General features: G+C 43.9%; 1 protein-coding gene across 1 annotated transcript in view; it reads left to right on the top strand.

The window, feature by feature from the left end:
• Window positions 1–7,067: 7,067 nt before the first annotated feature.
• FGD4 (FYVE, RhoGEF and PH domain containing 4) overlaps window positions 7,068–20,919 on the top strand; it is a 193,424-nt gene continuing 179,572 nt past the window's right edge. Inside the window, 1 exon segment of the mRNA XM_090043331.1 lies at window positions 7,068–8,673. Coding sequence (XP_089899457.1) covers window positions 8,232–8,673 — 442 coding nt within the window. The 5' untranslated portion in view covers window positions 7,068–8,231.

Genomic DNA, 20,919 nt, shown 5'->3' with positions numbered 1-20,919 from the left:
TTCCTCTTATCATACAAAAACTAACAGCAAATCTTTTGTCAACATTTTCTTCCCTCTTTCCCATTGTGGCTTTAGATGTAGAAAAGACTTTGTTACTGAATGATGCAACTAGAAAAATATTACACGCTTTACAAGTACTCCTGTCAAAACATCAGATGAACATGAATGAATATATCAGTGAAAGAGAATCTTTTACACACTGAAGACAGCCAGTCTATGGGAGACAAGTTATTTCCATAAAAACAGAACCTTTTGAGGAACTGCAAGAAGCATTCATTGCTCAAACTGGGGATGTCCTAAGAGACCTAAGAACATTGCTAGCTGAGAAGTGTCTTGAAGATGAAAGTTCAAGATCTGAGGTATAGAGAGAAGACAGTCATTTCTCTCTGGGTAGCACAGGACAACCAGTTGTAAGACCAGGGGAGGTGAGTGGAAAGAATAAGGCAGGGGCAATCCTGTTTTGTGAATGCCATTTTGCTTCTAACTGAATCTTTTGTTAAGATGTTCATGTGGCATTGAAATCCCATCTACCTTGAATGCTCTTATAAAGGTAGTGAACCATCTCCTAGACAGTGTGCAGTGGGCCATCGGTGTGCCTCGCTAGCTGGGATTTTGGGTCAGTGGTCAGTAAATTTACTAACTGTGAATCCACTCTCTTTCCAAGAAATCTGTCTGGGGATAAGAAGAGGGCTGGAATCCCTTGAGTTAAGCATATGGACAAAACAGGTACAGCTCTCTGCTTTGCTTGCTGGTAGCAAAGACTGGTTCAAAGGCAGCTGCTCTTCAAGCCAAAAGGGCTATTTGATCACTAGGAAAAGAAGACCACATATGGCAGAATGAGGGGCTTTGCCTCCCTTGAAAGGCTTGGGTCAAAACTAGAGATTCATAGATATGAAGGCTGTGGTATGGGTGTCCAGAGTAATGAAGACAGTTTCAGGAGCTTGTTCTCCATAGAGCTACAACTCTTATCCTCTTTCAAAGTAAAGCATAGAAGGTGTGTAAGAAATTATTTTGCTAAGCCCAATTTCTGAGCTTTGGGTGGCTTGGACAATGGTTCCAAGATCCTACTGCTGAGTCCTGCTGCCCAGAATAAGGATATTGGACACGGAGTGTAAACCAGGCAATGAGTGCCACTAACCTAGATGTGAAAACAGTGACAGGTAACCCAGACCCAGTTTATTTAGCAACCCATAGGATTCAGGAGTTGGGTCTCATCACAACACCAGAGTTTCTATCTAGAGAGCAGGAACTGACCAGTTTGTGACACAGATATGTTCATGTGTGGATTGATTAAAAAACCCAAACACTTAATTTGTGACTTTGCTAGAGCCCTGATCCAGGAAAACATTTAAGTACAGAAATCTGACTGGAGTCAATAGAAGTGCTCACAGGCTTCAATGATTTGTAATGTTTGGGCCTAGGACAAAGAATCTCAGTATCTGCATAACTTGAAGCCTGAGCTAGCGACTAATTGGAATTAATGGCACCTGTTGAGAAAAGTACGTTTAAATGCCTTCCTGAACTGGGGCCTAGAAGAAGTATTTAGCCTTGATAGTTGACATGCATAGTAGCTCCTTAGTGTTTGTTTCTGATCTGCTTTCAACAGAAAGTTGAAATATGACAGATGGACAAAGTAGTTTTCCTTTAACAAAACTTGTCATTGCACAGCCCTGATTTTTCTGGATGCTCAGCTAAAGTTCATAGGATGGATCTGAATGCAAGTCTAGAAGGGGCTTGGTTTAGTTCACTCTCATTAGTGATTGGTAGGAAAAGCTGGTTTAGAAAGGATTCTGAGGAGGTGCCCTCTTCAAAAGCTTTCTTTTTGATTTCAGGCCTTCAGCAGGACCTCATTTGGGAAAGGTGATGAAGCCTAAGTTGAATATTCTGAAAGCTCTTCAGCCCAAGGTGGGCCTCCTTGCACAACTGGCAGCCCACCACACTGAGAAGGAGGAGGGAGAGGAGAAGGTGGAGGACAAGCCTGAAGAAGAGCAACAGTGGGAGGAAGAAGAGGAGCTGCAGCAGATAGAGGAGATCATTCCAATTGAATCCTCTCTGTATTTGGGGAGCTCATTGGCTTCATCCATGGACAGTGAACAACTAAGGTAACTTTTCTGGCGGTACAGCAAGAATGGGAGCTGTGGTAGAGTGGGATCATCTGGGGTCGCTGGACAAAGCTGTCCCTACGTTAGACTAGGTTCAGCATGAAGGTGTGCAGGGCTCTGTCCAGTTCTCTGCTTGCTTGTAACTAGACCTTTTCACCATTGCAGCACAGTCTGACCAGACTGTACCAGTGACTCTGAGCTTCCATACAAGGCTAATTTACTCTGCTACCAAAATACATGCTTTCTTCCCATCCCAAGGTCAAGCTACACAACCACAGCTGGTGGGTGGACATGTTTGGCGGAGGGGCATTAGACCAAGGTCTTCTTTCTCAGTTATACTTTCTGTATATCCAGAATCCACTAGGATAAAATTCTCAAACTGGGTGCCACAGCACTGTGGGGTGTCTTGAGATCCTTTCAGGGGTGCCGCAGAGTGCCACACAGTGTTAGCACTTCTAGGAGTGCAAACAGGATTCACAAGATAAGTCCAGAGATTTCCTATAGAAATCCAGAGTGTTTAGAGCCATGCTGGCCTATTGTGGTCCTTCAAAGTTCTTTGCAATAGAAGAATTGCTATAACATGTTTGTGTACCCACAAGTGAAGACTAAGAGCTTGCATTTTCCAAGGGGTGCCTTGAGCCTAACAAGGTTGAGAACCACTGTACTAGGGAAACAGTCCATAAAGTCTGCCCCAAACTGGAGAACCAGGCCCCACATATGCAATCCTGCCTTGCTACTGGGCTGCAGACAGAGGATCTCAATGTTTTCTCCCGACATAAGGCTTTGGAGGACCTGAGGGCAGGCTTTGCCTAAAAGTCTGAGTTATAAAGACCTGTGAGGCTGGGGGCCTGGTCATGGCCCCTCCAATACTTTCAATGGCTTCCAACTGTTTAGTTTGAAGGAGTGAATGTTTCCGTCAGAAGGGTAGACTGCCTGGGTGCATCTCTCCCAACACACAAGGGCATCACTAGCAGAGTTGTCATTGGAGCAGTACTGGGCCCAACACACAGGCCACAACAGGTCACACCTTTGATTTCTCAGCTTCTGATTGTGATTCAGCTATGACAGAGATCAAGCCTGAGGACTGCCTGCCCCTGCTTGCCAGAAGGGCATTAATTGGTGCACCCACTTGCTCAGGAAGACAGCAGACTTAGGTCCTAGGTCCTGCTGATCCAGAAACTTTCCCCAATCTGGTGCTCTAACCACTAGGTCATAAGTTCGGTTTTACCTAGAGCTCTCTCCATCTCTCCTCTCCAAGCTTGCCCCCTTGGCAGCCAAAACAGGGAGGTGAGTGGGGATATGAGGTGGTCCAAGATTTTATCCTGCTTCCAAATGCAAAGAAGCAACCCCTGTGTTATGTAGCCACTAAATATTAAATTAAGGGTGCTGGCCAGTTCAAAGGGCAGTCCTATTCCACCATTGAGAATTATAATCCCAAATGGCATAAGGATAAAGCAATGCTGTTACACATGTGAACAGTACATAGGACTGGGACTAAGAGTCCATTCCAGAGAGAGAACAGTGAGAACAGCACATTACCCAAGGCCATCCAACAGATTAGTGGCAGAGTCGTAGGCAGATTTCCAGACTCTAGATCCCGAGTCACGTAGTATTTTAGCAGGACAATTCCTTACCTCCAAGCAGCTGGATGTGGTCAAGAATACGTAAAGCGCTAAGAGTGATTTTTCATTGTTTTTGAAGTACTGTGTTGGGCACAAAACAGCGTGAAGAACAAGAAACAAAGATTTAAAATACTATTGAAATGCTAATGTTATGACCCTTTACTCTTGTTTGTCTCTCAGTCCAAATGACTGTTTCCTTTTATTTGTAGTGAGAAAGTTGAAGAACCATCACCAGCACTGGAAGCACAGAGAGCAAGTGAATGTATGAGATGTGCACTTGTGTAGGGTTTTATTTATTTCCCTTAACGTCTTTATAATTCTCTACAGTTTCTTTAATTCTTTCATTCCTTTAATCTCAGTGATCATTTGGAGGATGAAAGACTGTCTCGAAAATACAGTGCTCTAGAGAATAGTTACGCTCCCAGTGCAGGGGATTTCTCTAGAACAGACTTTTTCTGGCAAAGGAAGTCATGTTTTAAAGGGAAGCTCTTCACACCTTCCACATGGTTTTAATTTTGTCTGGAAATTCCTTGTATAAGCTTTCATAAAGAGACACTCCACTAACAGCCTGCAAAATGGATCCAAAGCTGTACCTAATCTGTGGGTTTTGAAGAACTAGCTCTTTCATATAGATTGTTTTGCGGATTGCTGTTAGGACAGCACAATACGGCCCTGGCTTCCACGCATGAGGCACTATACAAACATGCCCCAGAGGTAGCACCAAAACACATCAAAATATGGACAAACCTCCTTTAGAAAAAAGAGAGCATGCACTGGTTCTGCCTATGCACTGGCCATATCTGTATCCTTCAGTACTGCACCAGGGATCACCCCAAGGAAGAAAGCAGCATGTGCTCTGCATAAGCTGTCCCTCTCCTCCTGAAATGGAAGTCAGGTGGCCCGTGTGCATCAATAGACTCACCCAAGAGCTAGAGCTGACTGGATTCAGCCAGCACCACACAGTGGGTGGTTATACCATATCAGTTTGGGAAGGCAGCGTGCACAGAAGCAGGCATGGTGCACCTCCCTGAAGCACTACCTGCTGGGGTACAATGCAGCCGAGACAGGCCCACTGGAACAAAAGCTTGCAAGATGCTACTTTGCAGTGATGCTAAAACAACAGCTAAAAACATCAGTCATAAAAGTGGAAATGAGTCCCAGGTGAGCTGACTGTGGATGTGTTCTTGTTTACAGGGAGTTCTGCTGACACGTGCCAGGCCTGGGATACAGAAGACTCTTCATACACATCTGAGGTAAATATCTTGTAAAACCTTCGGTAACAGAACCCCAGGAAGTTGGCCCACAAAAGGTCAGCCCCACCACCACTGCCTGCCCCTCATTCTGTGGCTGTGTAATCCTGAGGAGCACAGATCAAACAGAGCCTTGCCTGATACTTTTTTTTTCCCTTCCTCTTTCCATGGAACAGTTGGAAACACTGTCTGAAGATGCTGGAAAGAAAGATCTTCCCATACCAGAAGAAATGGGGGTTGATACAGGTATGTATGGGGAAGTGACACTGGCTAAGTTAGGTGATATCCTCTAGATCATGCAGGAAGTCTGTCAGCAAGCCAGGAAATGACTAGGCCTCCTGAATTCACATTCATTGATCTACCCAGAGATCATCATTGCTGCCCTAGGCTGTATGTAGACAACACGGGGGTTTAATGCTCTCTAAACTGAAGTGGCAGTTTTTTAAAAACACCGCTTCAATTTAGGGCAAAGTAAACCCCCGTGTTGTGTACATCCATCTTGCAGCCTGATCCTTACCTGCCTTTCCAGTGGCGGGGAGGAGACAGCGAGCTGTTGGTGGGCAGAATGGTTCCTGAGCTTTTGGTGCTTCCCTGTGCAGCAGCAGTGGCCCCCCACTAGGCAGCACCCGCCCACAGACACACAGCTCGGGCAATCTCAGGGGGCACCACAGCCGTGGAGAGAAGCACCGGGCCCCCATGCAGCTCAGGCAGGCAGGCTCAAGGGGAGGAAAAAAAAACGATCCAGGCTTGCTGGGTTTTTTTTCCCCTTTCTGTGGAGCCTGCCTTCCCAGGCTACTGCCAGGCTGCCTGCACAGCCCTTGAGCTGCACAGAGCCTGGTGCTTCCCTCCACTGCTGTAGGGTAGGAAACTAAAACTCCTCGGAGGTGTTTTACTTTGCAGTGCCCTGTAATCATTGTTGCATCCCAAAGTCATTTAAGGCGCACTGTATCACTTGAATGTGCCACAGCCGCTAGAATTAACATGTAACACACCACTGAATGTGAAAACAGCAATGACATTAAAGCAGTGCAAAAGGGATTTAACCCAGTTTAAACCCTCTTTAAAGTGTCGTCTACAAATGGCCCTAGCTACCTTCTCACATTGCAGGAAAGAGATAGTTAGTTCCTGACCTTCAAGCAAGAAAGTCTGCAGAAGTTGGCCACAGCAGGGGATCCATTCAAGCTGGTTATCAGTGCCCCACCTTAACACACTCTTTCATAGCACACATAGCTTATTCACTCTGCTTGTAGAGTCCATTTTGGCTAAGTGCAATGGCTGAGTGATTACAAGACTGGACTGGAAATCCAAAGGTGTTTCCCTGTACAAAATCAAATCCTGTCCACAGGAGAAACTTGTTTCTTGAGGAAGGACATTGGACTAAATGACCTTTATGAAGTGACTGCTCTCTTTTCTTCACAGCAGCTGCTCCCAGTGTTCTAAAAAAATGGTCTTCCTTTTTTAACAAGATACCAAATGCTGTGTCCAGAATGCACTCTCTCCTCTCAAGTTGCCTACTGCATCACAGGAAACTTTGGAAAGTTTCTCCCGAGATTATACCTCCACGTTAAATTGGTTTAGGAAAAATATAAATAGAGTTAAGAAAAAAATGTGGTCTGGTGGAGGCTGCTAATTGTACTTCATGATCATTCTAATACAGTTAAACTCAACAAAGAGGGCAGACAGAAAAGGCAGACAGGAGACCTACTCCACAGTGAGGAGGAAGGCTCCTTTTAGGATGCATTATTTGGGAGTTAAGGTGCCCTCCCAAGCAGTTGGCTGTGCCACAGGAGGGGTGTTGGAGAGGCCAGGATCCAACCCAACCACCAGGTAGTGCCACAAAGGGCCAGAGAACTCCCTGAGATAACTTGGAGGTGCCACCTAGCAAGGGTGGGGAGTTAAAGCCAGCAGATAATGCCATTTGGAGATGGCAGCAATCTCCACCTAGAATCACAGGGTAATCAGAAGGCCCCTGGAATCACGTGCTGACACGTCATTCTCAGCATCAGGAGAGGGAACAATTTTGCGAGTCTTTAGCTACAGCAACTGGGGTTTAACCCAAGGTCTCTAAGTAGAAGAGCAGTGTGTCACAGCTGCCGGAGGGGAACAAACACCCAGCTCTCTGCTGTTCCTCCTGCACCTGTAGCTTCAGGAGTGTGTCCCATCCTTCCCCAGGCCAGGAAGGGGCTCCACTGAAACTCTCCATACTCATTCTCACACCTCTTAGCAAGAATGGGCCTGCCTGACCTAGGACTCACAGGATGGGAGAAGATGGGGGAGTAGAACCAAGAGTTCTAGTTTTTTGTACGTCTTGTCTCAGACCAACATGGCTACCACATATACCCCGAAACATGGAAGATGCTTAATTTTAGCCGATTTTGGATGTTAAACTTCATTGCAGAACAAGAAATATTGTTTACCTCCCTGCCTGCCATCTGACACCTCCAGGGAAGGAATCCTACCTGACCTACACATCAAAGAGCTGCTCGGCACAGCTCACAAAGACACTCTCAGGGACCCAGAGGGACAGCCTTCCATCTTCAGCTCCCTCTGTACAAAAATGAAGTTTATTTCCTACCTATGAGGACTTTTGGCCATCTTGAACCATCTACAGGCAGTCCTTGGACTTAAGACGCCATTTTCAGGAACCAATTGTGTGTCATAAGCTGAAATGTTGCAATTCGGAACCAATTTTCTCATAAGAAACAAACAGTGTTATAAATGGGGGGTTGGTGATACCCTTTTTTCACCAAAAATACCCTCAGAATTTTGTACTTCATCAATTACAGATGAGTAACATAGCTACATTCATGTATTTCTATTGTAAATAGCAATCATATTGATTGGGAAGGGCTTCTTTGAGGTGACTGCTGGACTTTTTGAAGCGTTCTTGGCTGAAGTCTTCTTAGGAGTTGTGCCTGCTTCCTTAAAGAAAGCATCCAAGGAAGTTTGGACAGATGTTCTCCAGGGAGATGAGCGACGCAGAGAACTTGTTCACTGGCGTGGTGTCCCATCGGATCAAGCGTTGTAAGTCAAAACTGACGTCAGGAAGTTGAAACAGGGTGTCAATTTACAAACGTCATAAGTGCAAAACATTGTAACTTGAAAGTGGTAGATCGAGGACTGCCTGTATACTCTTCCCAGAACCTGAGGAAGGGACTTGGCTCCCAAAAGCTTGCAGAAAAGGACAATTTTCTTGTGATTTCCCAGTTGGTCAAATAAAAGGTCTCATTCTGGACCCAAGAGTTCTAGCTGTTTGTATGTCTTCTCCTCTCAGCCCCACGCAGCTGCCAAGTACAGCCAATGTTTGGTATTTTCTTTTAATGAATGCCCTCGCATTTATCTCCCGGCGGGCTCCTGGAGATCACTCTCTAATTCCTGAGGACTCCTGGAAGGTTGGTAACCCTAAGGCAAGCAGGAGGGGAAAGAGAAACGCAGCTGCGGTTTCTGCTCGACTTTCTTTGGAGAGGGCGCCAGGCGGAGAGGAGCCGTGTGGCGGGGCCCAGAGGCCGGCGGGGGGCGGGGACAGCACCTGGCAGGTGAGGCGAGCGCGGCGGCGGCAGTTGCAGTGCAGTGCAGGCGGGACCGACCGGGCGTTGCGCAGCATGAGCGCGGCCGACAGCGCGCCGTGGCGGCGGGCGGCCATCCGCAGGCGCTCCAACCCCGGCCTGTGCCGCGCTCGGCCCCACACGGAGCCAGCAGGTAACCCGTGCCCGGGGGGAAAAGGGAGGAGCTTGCTTGGGGTGGAGGGAAGCCCCCGCCCCCTGTGTCTGAGCGCGGCGGGGGCTGGGTTATGCCCTTGAGGAGCCTCCTTGGGGCCCGGAAGGTCCCCGTGGCCCCGCAGCGCCCGGCTGGGCTGAGGAGCCACCCGGGGGGCAGCAACATGGGTCTGTCTGCCCTTCGCCTGCCGAGGTGCCCCCTGCTGCCTCCCCCCCATCCTACTTGCGAAAACTGCTCTACCTGTTCCTTTGGGTGCATCTACATGGATATTAATGCGCTTCAATTAATGCACATTCAATCTAGTAATCTCCATGGTGAGGTAGTAGGAAAATGCACGTTTTCCTGTCTTAATGCACGTTCACTAAAGAGCGGGTATTTTCAGCGATGCTTTCATGCCGGTTACAACAGGCGAAAGCACATTAAAGCACACATGTAGATGTGCCCTTGGAGTCCAGCTGGCAAGCATTCGCTTCAGAGCCAGTTACTTTTTTAATTGTTTTTGAGTGGGAGGGTCCTTGCTATTCCCTGTGAATTACCTGGTGAGTCTGTTTACTGTGCAGCTTGCCAAGCAATGGTGTTGTGTATGTAGCCTGCAGCAGGGGCCCTCACGTTGGTTTTTATGGGGCCGACAGAGCTGATGCAGTACCAGGCCACGCTTTGGGGACTTTGATTTTCTTCCAGTCTGAGGCATGGGGTTATTTACCGTAGTTCCCCCCCTTCCCCTTGCACCTGTGCATCAGGAGGGCAAGGGGATTATGCAAATAGTAGTTCAGGCTTCCTTAAGCCTTCTGGAACCTTTTTCTTACTGGTGTTGAAAAGCTTCCCTCTGTGACAGCGATAGGGTGAGCACTCTGAAAGTTATGCCAGTCAAGGTTACTGGCATTTTTATTACTACATAATGTCCCATTGACCTTTCTCTAAGCCCAGAAGCAGCAGGGTGCTGAGTGTGCAGGCTGGAAAAAGTCATTTGACTTGCAGATTGACACAGGTATTAAGGAAAATGTAGACACTTTGGTATAAAAAAGGATAGCTTAGCATAAATTAAGCTGTGAAACCAGTCTACCTTAACCCCCTCCCACACACCCCCAGTCCTACCTGCTAAAACTGTCAAAAGTTGTTAAAGAATAGGTGAGTGTGATGTGATGTAGCAGTAAAAACTTCAGTGGGCTTGACAGCATGGCTTGCAGAGTGCTCAGGCATTGCTGTCGCAGAGAGGAGAGGAGATTTCTTGTAGCTAGGATTCAAGTGTAAAGAGTCTGCAGTGATTTTTGTTTTGTTTTTGGCGTTGATTACCTGCCAAGAGTGGGGTGGGGAGGGGAGGGTACTTTTGCTCAGGGAGCATCTTCTCCTTCATTTCCAAATAAGATGTGAATAGTTGTCTAGAATTAGGGTGCACAGATGAGAGTAAGCTTCTACTCATGGTATGTATGAATATTAGGGTGATGCATGGTAAGGAGGGAGATCTCTTTTGGTTTTGGATTTATATATGAATATGCAATGTGCTTGTTAATATGGTGGTGAGGAGCTTCTGGTTTTAAAAAGTTTCATCTTCTTCCTTTCATTCACTTGAAAGATTTTACCTTGAGCTTTTCCTTGGGAAAGAGAAATTCAAATAAATCTACAGTGTGTACAGTTCAGATACCCTTTTATTCCCTGTAAGCAACAACTTAACTCAGCTTCTCTAGTCTTTTGTGGGCACTCTTTCTTTCACTGTACTCCTTATAACTAGTTGTTGTCTTTTTGTTTGTTATACATAATACAAGGGAACTACTTAAGCATAGTAATTATATTTACTAACTATGTACAGCATCCTAGGCCTGTTTATATATACACAACTTCTGTATCAGGTGTTGGTGGTTTCTGAAACATGTAAGGCAAGTGAGGGCCACTAGAAGGCTATTTCAAGGCTTCCTGTCCAATTCATATTCTGTATGTTAGCATACTTAGTATTAAACACTATTTTTCTTGTACTATTTTGATTAATTATGAGGATGTTTTGTTTAAAGAAAAGCCAGATGTTATAAATTGCCCCAAAAGGTGTACGAGGCACTTGATAGATAAATAAGGTTGCTTTAAAGAGCTACAAATAGATGACCAGTGGTCAAGATAATGGGGGGCTAGGTGTGGAGGAAATATTTGTGACTCAGGGGCAGTGGTCAGTATTCTTCTTGTAGGTTCATGGATTTTGCACTCATTTCAGCATTTCTTGAACAAAGAAGGTCTAAGAGACATAGTTATATTAGCAAGTATTTTTAAACAATACGGGGGAAGGATATGGGATATGGGGTGGATAGAGGGTAGTTAAACCAAAGGAAAGTGGAGGCAAGACGGTGATGTCAGAACAGAGTTTCTAGGGGTAGGAAATCATACAACTCTTAATTTAACTTGCCTCTTGCTTCTGCTATGATATTTAGTTTGAGTTTGTTATGTCTTCATTTATGTGGTGATACCCACATAAGACAAAGTTCACTGAGTACTGAGTGGAATTCAGCTCTTCCTTGGGCAAGAACAAAATCAATAATAGCAGCAGCTTGATGAGTGATTCATTATAATGCCTTGAATGCATCTTGCACTTTCTGTTAAGGTCATCTGACAAATATAAGCAGCACAATAGACCTGTACTCTTACAGGTAGGGAAAACAGAGGCAGAAGGTTATGTGATGTACCTAAGGAAACAGAGGTAATTTGGTCTTGCTGGCCTTTGGGGGCTGGGGAAAGGGGGTTGATCGCAGTGTAAATCCTATTTCTGTCTGCTTGTGTCTACCACAACACCGCACCAAGTAAGTAACTAAGCTATTTGAACTATTTTTGTGGTGACTTCGTTCTGAAACTTCCCTCTTCCTGCCCCTAAGAATGACTATGAGTCAAACTGTAAACATACACTTTAAAAATGAGTTCTGTTGTGATTCCAGTCATACACCTACTTTAATCTTGAAAGGTGCTATATCTTGGGCACTTCCTGTGTCAGGTTATAAAACACTAGTGGGATGCATAGGCAGTGGAAGGCCAGGGCTAAAGCCTCCCCAAACTTTTTGTGGCAGTCAGTGACAGCAGCAGCACCATGGCACACAGTCCCAAAGTGCCCGGTGCCGCTCAACATGCAGCCACTCCTCTGCCACCGTATACAGCACCAGCATGCGCCAGCCATGCGATGGACCTGTGGGAGGGAGAGGTGGAGGTCAGGCAGGTCTCAACCCCCTCAAATAATATTTTCCCCCACCACTTCTGGTGGGATGCTGAAAGTATTTCCACCTGATAGCACACCCTATAGCTGCTTTTTCACTCTCTGGGAAACAGGAACATACTGTACAGTTCTACAAATTTGTCACGTACAAGGTGTTTGAAAATATGTTGGCTATTTAAATTATTGCAAGAAAAATCCTGTACAGAAGCAATAGTTGTAACAATCAGAATCATTGTCTAGATGACAGACAACTGGGGAAAACTACACATATTCCATGTATATATTATTATGACAATAATATAGATATAGTTTATCTATGACAATAATATTATTTATGACAATAATATAGATATAGTTTAGAAGAGAGCCTGGGTTTGGGTCTTCAGACTTATGATCTGGGGTATGCTAAATGAGGAGACTTTACTGGGGCTGGAATAATCACAATGCTCTGAAGAGCTCTCACACAGGCTTGGGCCCTAGCATCTCTTTCTGCATGTAATACTGAGAGAGATACTGGTGTTTAATCTTTGGGATTAAGACAAAAAAAATCTTTGGGAGACATACCATAGGATCTTTAATATCTGTCTGAGCTGTAAGTAGTTTAATGTGTTGCTTGAAGAACTGTACCTCTGATAGTATAATTCCTCAGTGGGATATTTCACTATGTTTGCCTTTCATGTGAGGTGAAATCCAGTTACGTATGGGATGTTAGTTGAAAACTTTTCAGCTCCTTCACAAATGGTCTGTAACTTAGCCACACTAATTCATGCTAATACCCACAGTACTGAACTACACCTGTTAATACTGAAACCTGGCTCAAGCAACTACTTAAAGACTAGCAAAAATGATTTGCCTACAAGAAGGTGACATAAACTTAAAAGGCTTAACAAAATGGAGATATATAAAGCAGCTGCTGAAAGTGGCAAAGTTGATCATTGGAGAGAGCCTAGAAGAAGGGTGTTTAGTATGGGTGGGTGTTTAATGGTAGGCATTATGAAGAGCATAATTAAAGGCTTGTAATCGCATCAGAACTAAATCAAAGCTATCCTTCATTTGAGCCTTGTCCATATGCACAAACCCTGACCTCAGGAATAGTACTTCTTTTAACTCACGTTAGCTTGTTGGGCAGTCTGTAGGCTAAAGCTTGGGTTAGCACAGTTTATCAGCTTCTAATCCAGTCACCTTGTGTAGCTTACTATTTTGCAGTATGACTATTTTCACTTAACCAGACAAATTAAGGCAGTATTGACTAATGTACAGAAAATGCATATTGATTTTTGCAGTGCAGATCACACGGACTACAAAGACCCAGTGATTTGCATACTTTCATAGTACCAAATGACTTTTTTCTGTCATAAAAATGAACTTTCTTCTAAAAGTTGAATAGACCAATTCTTTTAAAAATAAAGGTTTTGTGGGGAGAAGGGTCACCTATACCTAACATATGATTTCTTGCTTTTCTTACTCTGAATAAAAAATGACTGGCTCACCTTTTTCCCAAATGAGTCTTCTCGTTGTATACAGCTGCCTGCCAGATTCCTGTGCATTGGCAGTTTCAGACATTGCAGTCTCTTGTTAACTGCATCTGGCTATTTCTCAGGGAACTAAGCTAATTTACATTCAGCACAACATTTGCTGCAGCAAGTTATCTGCAAAGTCCAACAGAAAAGCTTGTGCTCTTTCTCTATTGCTGCTCTATCTCTGCTTGTCAAATGGATACAGTCTCATGGGGATTATTTAGACATTCATTGGGCTTTTTTGGTTTGCTTGTCACTGTAGAGATGAAGCAAGGGAGACTTTAACAATATGTTGCTTAGCTGTTTGAGGCATGACCGTTTTAAAGAATATCTGAAATGGACTCAAAGTTCTGAAGCAAAAATGTTTCATGTTTTCATTTTTTCCCCTTTGGAAATGAACAAATTAATTATCTTTAGTCATTGGCACTCCTTGCTCCAGGGTGTGAGTCATCTGCTGCATGATCATTGATTAGATTATGATAATCAAATATCTGATTGCTATGCATAGAGTTCAGAGAAGCCACCATGCTGTGAGCTGGCCGGTGATTTAAACCAGGCCCTGATTATAATGCTCTCCATTGTATATAAAACATATTTATGTCTGGTTTTCCACTTTGTGGTGCCTTCAATTGGGTACATGTGTAGTGCCCTTGCCATTTATGTTATGATTAAAATGTTAATGTCATTTTTTTGTGGTGCTATGTGAATTGGACTGAGGGCACAGATGTAATAATGGTATCAACATCAAATTATGAACTGTTGTATTGTAGCTCATGTCTGCATACTTCTGTAGCAATACAAGGGTGGCAAAACCATTGCAACTTAAACCTTGTATCATTCAGGGTAAAAGTTACAGTGATGTTGGTAACTTGTATAGCTAAAGGAGCCTGAAGATGGATGATGCGTCCTCCCAAATGCCAACTGCTTTTCACTTTCTAAAATGGTTAAAGGGTATCCTTTAAACAGTTAAAGGGTACCTTTGTCCTTAACCTGATCTACCTGACTGGGTAGGGTGATTTTGAGAAACAAGGTGGAGAACACAAGGGAAAAAATATCTTCAGAATATTTTCTTGTCTTAAAAATGTGAGGAATGTACGAACTGTTGTTTTATAGAAAGCTCACCTGGACCGTGTGGTGGCTATGAAGGCTGTGCGAAACGTCACCATTCCATTTCACCTTGAGTTTCGACGGTTCAACAGAAGAGTGTTTTGTATCAAGTTTCATTTGGAGTCAAAACAGCTGTTCTGTTCCATTCCATTGAAACAGAAAGGCTGACGCTGTTTTGCTGGGGATGAGGAGTCAGCCCAGCTGGACTGATTTCCCACCCCCAGCCTATGGTTGAAGCGTTTTGACTTTCAAAACATTTTGACCAGGCTTGTTCTGTTTCAAGGCTATTTTGACTGTCTTTATTTTGTTCTGATTCTGCTGTTTCGACCTCGAAATTGGTCAAAACAGTGTCAAAACAAAATAGCCAGCGAAATTTTGCACAGCCCCTAGTCGCTGTGCTATTTTCTCATCTTTGATCATTTGACAGATTAGTTGTTAAGGTGGACAAAATTCTGTGTGTGGATCTAAATGTGTATACTTCCTCTGGTAGCTAATCACCTGTGAGAAAATTAAGAATTCACACTGAAGAAGTAAAATTTGCATGCTCTGCTTAGCTCTACAGTGCTTCTTAAAAGTTGACTCCAATGGAATTGTAGAAGCAGTGGATAGATGAATTGGCTCTGCATGTGTTCATACCACTTCCACCTTGTTCTTCAGAGGGCTGAGAAGTGTGCTGTGTACATCTGTTCCCACCCTGCATGTGCAAAACTCAGAAATGAGGCAGTAAAGCTGCCTGGGAGCATCCCATATTGTTCATACCCCATTTCCGTCCCAAGAACAGATGGTGACAGCTGGAGGTATCCTCATAGTAGCCTCACTTCCTCATTTTTGGCTATGGTGTGTATGGAGCAAGATCAAGTGGGTGAGTGATGCCTTTTAACAGCATTCTCATAAGCACTGAGGAAGTGACAAGGCCAGTTAACATCTCCCACTGGTATATTTTGCCCAGACAGTTTTACTTAAATGTGTGTATAGTTCTTTACCTATTTATTTTGTTCTCTCTCCCCTCCCCGCAAAAGATTTAAGGTCAAGCCACAAGCCAGTCCTGACAGAAGGCTCAGTTAAGGCTATTATTTGAGCTGTTGTACCCCACTGATAGTCATTGGCTAGTGATTACTATGTCAGGCCCAATAGCACTGACATAAAGGAGGTCAAGCTTTAGTCCTCAGTGAAATTCTATCGCGCTCTCATTCGCTGTCTAATACCAGGCCATAAATTGATTTCCTAGTGTTGTGTAGAAAAAAAGTTTGCATCTGTAGCCAAGCACACCTAAATAATGTAGATATGCCTATTGAGCTACTTAAAATATGCTACAGAAGGCAAAAATGTGAAGGTAATTGTTGTTCCTGGAGAATTGGCATGAATTGGAAGCTTGAAAAGGCTCTTGCATGTAAGCCACTACCCCTCCCAAGTAATTCACTGTGACCACAATGCCAAAAAAAAATTATTAAAAACAGGACAAATTCCCCTGGTCCTTTTGCATAAGCTACTTGCTTTTGTAAAGGGCACCACTAATTTTATCCATAGTTGCTGTCCTTCCTATATGTATCACCAGAAGCATTTTTTAAAACTAAATGCGGTGGGAGGAGAGGTTCATAAATGATACTTTGGGATCTGGGTTTGTTCAGTCTGAGTAAAAGAAGGCTCAGGGGTGACTTGATAGCTGCCTACAAATATGTCAAGGGAGAACGCCAGGATCTGGGAGAGCAACTTTTCAGAAAAGCACCTCCTGAGAGGACGAGGACCAGTGGGCACAAGCTAGTCAGGGATAAATTTAGGCTAGACATATGGAAAAACTTCTTTTCCATACAGGTAACCAAAATCTGGAACACACTTTCAGCAAAAATGGTGCAGTTGTCATCCCTGGTGGTGTTCGAGAGGAGGCTGGACAAGCTCCTTGTTGAGCCCATTACTTCCTGCCCATGGTAGGGGATTGGACTTGGTGATCTTACAAGTCCCTTTCGAGACTTCTTTCTATGATTCTATGAATTAAATCCTGTAAGCACATAACTTTATGCCCCAACCTGACTTCTCAGTCAAAATCCCACTTATAACTGTGCAACATGTTTTACCTGCAAGCTGCAAGCAGTTCAACTAGAGCTACTTGTGACTAACTGACAAGGGTTTGGATTGGGGTAATAATAATCAGGGAGTTTGGCATAACAGATGCTTATTTTACTTTATTCACCTGAATTGAAGGTTACCTTGAACTTAAGACTACCTTGCTCCCCCCTGCCATAAGTAGATTTTGTACATGGAGAATTATAAATTTCTTGTTATTTTTCAGGTACAAAATCTAATTACTGGGAGGTTATCTCAAATCCCTCCCCCAATTGTTGTGGTGGGGAAAGCATCAGTGGGGGTCAAGAGCCAGACCTCTGCCCTTGTTTTCCCTTGCTGTCTGCCTCCTGGTGTATGTATCCCCATGCTTGCCTCTGTCTGCCCTCCTTCCCCCCTGCCCCTACACACCCACACCCTTCTCCTTTCACTGCCTACTCCTTCCTTTATCTTTTGCTGCAGCTGTGCTTGAGACCAGGGCGCTCAGCGGCAGTGAGAGCTTCACTTGGATCCAGCCCAGCTGGGCTACGAAAAAGTGGTGGGAACTCCCAGCTGGGCCAGGACTGGAGGGACCTGGGCAAGTAGATGGTAAGGGGTGGGAAAGGGGGGAAGACAGCTGGATGGGAGGGGAAGCAGGGAGTGAGGGGCCAGCTGCAGGTTTCCATATCCCCCTGTGGTCTCTCCTCTGCCCCTTCCAGCCATGAACCCCCCCCTCCCCCCCCCCCCCCCCAACCGGAGCCCTGTGCAGGTGGTGGAGCAGTGCCAGCTTTGGCCCTGCATCCAGGGCCAAAGCCGGAGCTGAGCCACCACCTGCCCCAGCCTGGTACTTGAATCCAAGATGAGCTCCCCCCCCTGCCCATACTAACTGAAGGAAGGAACCTTGTCTTCCTTGTCTAGATTTCAGTAAATATGATATTTGGCAGGGGAATGGGATGGGACAGGACATCCAACAACGAAGGAGTTCATTTTATAGAAGGTGGAACTAAGTATAAGCAAAAGAAGAAATGAGAGAAACTAAAAAATGACGTAGCAGCTCTCACATTGAGGCCTTTATCATGACACAGATTACAAAAACTAGCTGTTTATGGAATACCCCTGATTACATTGAAATGAGTGAATTGGAACATAAGCTGAATTAAAATCAGAATCAAGAGCTACAGAGTGAGGGAAAGGCCAGAAAATGGTGTTGATGTGCTAAGAATGAGTGCCAGATGTACCGCAGATGTCACTATGGAATCTTACAAATAACCTGAGGAGAAGTAAAGGTAAAATAGAGAAAAATTAAAATTCATTTGCAGAGTTGTAATGGATTAAAGATGAAAGGTAAACTTCTGGCCCTGTTGAAATAAAATGTAAGGTTTGTTTTCATTTTATTTTATTTTAAATTTTTCTAGCCAACGTCCTCTCACAGCATGCAGGGAAATATGGCAGATTCACAGGTCTGTATAGAATGGCCTACACACCACTTAGTATGGCTAAAGAGCAGATTTAGGCTAGATATCAGGAAAAACTTCTTCACGGTAAGGGTGGGCAAAATTTGAAATGGGCCTCCAATGGAGGTGGTGCTCTCCCCTACCTTGGGGTTCTTTAAGAGAAGGCTGGATAGGCATCTGGTTGGGGTCATCTGACCCCAGCGCTCTTATCTGCCTAGGCAGGGGGCTGGACTCGATGATCTGTTGAGGTCCCTTCCAACCCTAGCATCTATGAATTTCCTACACACACCTAACTTTCTATTTGTGTCTATGGGAATTACAAGTGGATGCTGGGAAGAATGCATGTTGCTTAGTGTAAAATATTTTTATAGCTTGGATGAAGAGAGTCTATTAGGTTTTGTCTGTGCTGATATCCTGGCTGGGTCCCAGTCCTGTGGTCCAAATAGCTTCCAGATGCTGTCTCTAATTCTGGATTCCTAGAACATTCCTGTGCCACAGACTTTTCTTAGTAAATGGGACTCTGTGATCAGGTTATGCAAGGCCCCACAAGACCATGTCTAATGCTGGACCTCCTACCAAGGAGAGTTGCATGCATGCTCTCCCCAGAGTTTTGCTTTTGTGAGCACTTTGGTGTACTGGTTAACTCCTTGAGGTCTCTGAAGTAGTTAAAGAAAGGAACATACATGCCTTGAAAAAGAACATGATGTCCATTCTTCACCCTGGGAGGAGGAGTGCTGCAAAAGCTTGGTTCAAAGTTCAGAGATAAGCCAGTAGCTGTTCCACCAGGGAAGGTCTGTTTAGTTATTAACACTGTTTGTTTCATAAATATGCTCTTCCATAAAATGGGCGGTTGCTTTAATTGGACCAGGTGGTGAGAAATAGAGTCCATAAGATCAAATGGATTTTGTAGGCTTACTTATATTGATTTAACAGTTTGTTAAAGTGAAAACATGATTGGAAAGCCAGTTCAGTTTTTCTAAAGGTCTCTTTCCTGTTCCATGAAAAGGGCTCAGGTAAGCTCCTTTGTGGAGGAATAACATGAGTCAGTGCTGAAAATGCCATAATCCATGATATACAGGATGTGACATCTCAACAGGGCTAAAGCAGTGACTGTCCCTAGTGAACAGTGAAGGCTTACTGATGTGGTTTAAGAGGGAAATAACTTTTTTGTGATTTAATAACAGTAATCTGCAGTAACTGGTATTTGTGGGCCAAAGAAACCAGTGATCCAGAAAGGTAAATTGTTTGAGATTAAACAAAGCTTCTCTTTAGGGTCGTTTTCCATTATAAAACAAATTTTGCTCCAGTAGCACTTCTTCAGTTGGGTGTTCCCATGTCATTTTTATTTTTGAGAGGACATGATTCATCTTCCTCTTTTGGCCGATGGTAAAGCCTACTATAGATGTATTTTAGGTCCAGCAACCTAGTCTGTTGCAGAGCCAGTGGTGTTGCAGCATTCAAAAATGATGAGCTGCATACAAAAATACCATAAAAATGGCTTCAAAAGTAAGTGGGGGTTCTCTCTCTCTCTTTTTGTCTCCTGCTGTTTTGAGTTTTTTAAGTTTGACAGTTTTTCAAATTCTCATGGCCAAGTATTTGGACTAGAAAGTTACTGCTTTTCTCAACAAAAAAAAAAAATCTTCTCACTCAGGACCTCAGTCTTTAGGACAGACACCAACTGCTTGCAACTTGCAATAAAATTATGAATGTTGGCAGCTGTGGGTAGCACATATCATAGCTCATATTTTGGACAGTCCTCATGGGTCTGGTTGATTCTGCTAGGTGTCCATAAAAATGAATAGTATTCTGTGCTTACTCTTAAACGCTGCAGTATTATACATTGCAAGAATAATTCTGATTCTAAAATCCAGTTCTAATGCATCAGTTATAAATCTGATGCTTCCTTTGTCTCAGTCTGAATGTGGATCGTAGTTTGGAATAAAAACAATGAAATGCAAGCAGATTTTTTTAATGCTTATTCCATTTTGATTGCAATTTAGCATGAGCAAGACACTTCCTATACTTTCACTTGTATCTGTCAAACTAGAGACAGTTATGTGTAGAACTGACTGAGAAGAAAAAGCAGTTGAAAAGAGTGGACCTTTGCTGGATACTTATAACATGGCATATGGAAGTGCTGAAAGGTAGCTGAAAAGAAGTAAAAAATCCTGGAAAAAATAGTGCTGGAAGGGACCTTGGGGGACTAACGCTTACTTAAGGCAGGGTTATCCCTGTCTGAACTATCCTAAGCCAGTGTTTCTTTAATCCAGTGATTCTTAGCCAGGGTGCCTAAATAGGAGTGTGTTGAGAACCACTGCTCTAACCTGCTTTTAAAACTTGCAGTAACAAATTGTATAATCTCCAAGTAATCTCTCAGCACTTACCCAACATAACCATAAGTCTAGTTATTAGGAAGAACTCTCTAAAATTCATTTGCTGCAGTTTGAGATCCTTACTACTTGTCCTGTCTCTGTGGGCACATAATAATTGATCACCGTCATATTTATAGCATTCCTTTATGTATCCTCCCTTGGCCTTCTCTTTTCCAGCCTAAATAATTTTAGTTTTTCTAATCTGCTTCCTGTAAATCATGGTTTCTAGACATCTAATCATTTTTTGTTATCCTCCACTGGACTCTTTCCAATTTTTCCAAATCTTTCCTCAAAATGCAGTAGCTAGAACTAGACATGCTGTTCCACCTGAGGTTTCACCAGTGCTAAACAGCCTTGGAACAATCCTTCCTGTTACTTGCATGCAGCAATCCCATTAAGCCAATAGCATACAGGGATGCGTTTAGCTTGTGTATGTGTGCGCAACAGCAGTACAGTGTTGATTCTCATTCAGCTTCTGATGCACAAGCATAAATAACCCTCAAGTTATTTTCTGAAGTGCTGGAGCCTAGCCAGTCACTCACCAATTTGTGTATGTG

The sequence above is a fragment of the Crocodylus siamensis genome, chromosome 4 (genome assembly GCF_052110815.1).
Source record: "Crocodylus siamensis isolate JL-2025a chromosome 4, ASM5211081v1, whole genome shotgun sequence".
NCBI lineage: Eukaryota > Metazoa > Chordata > Crocodylia > Crocodylidae > Crocodylus > Crocodylus siamensis.
Note: the sequence above shows the minus strand (reverse complement) of the source record. Positions and strands in the feature narration are given on the sequence as shown.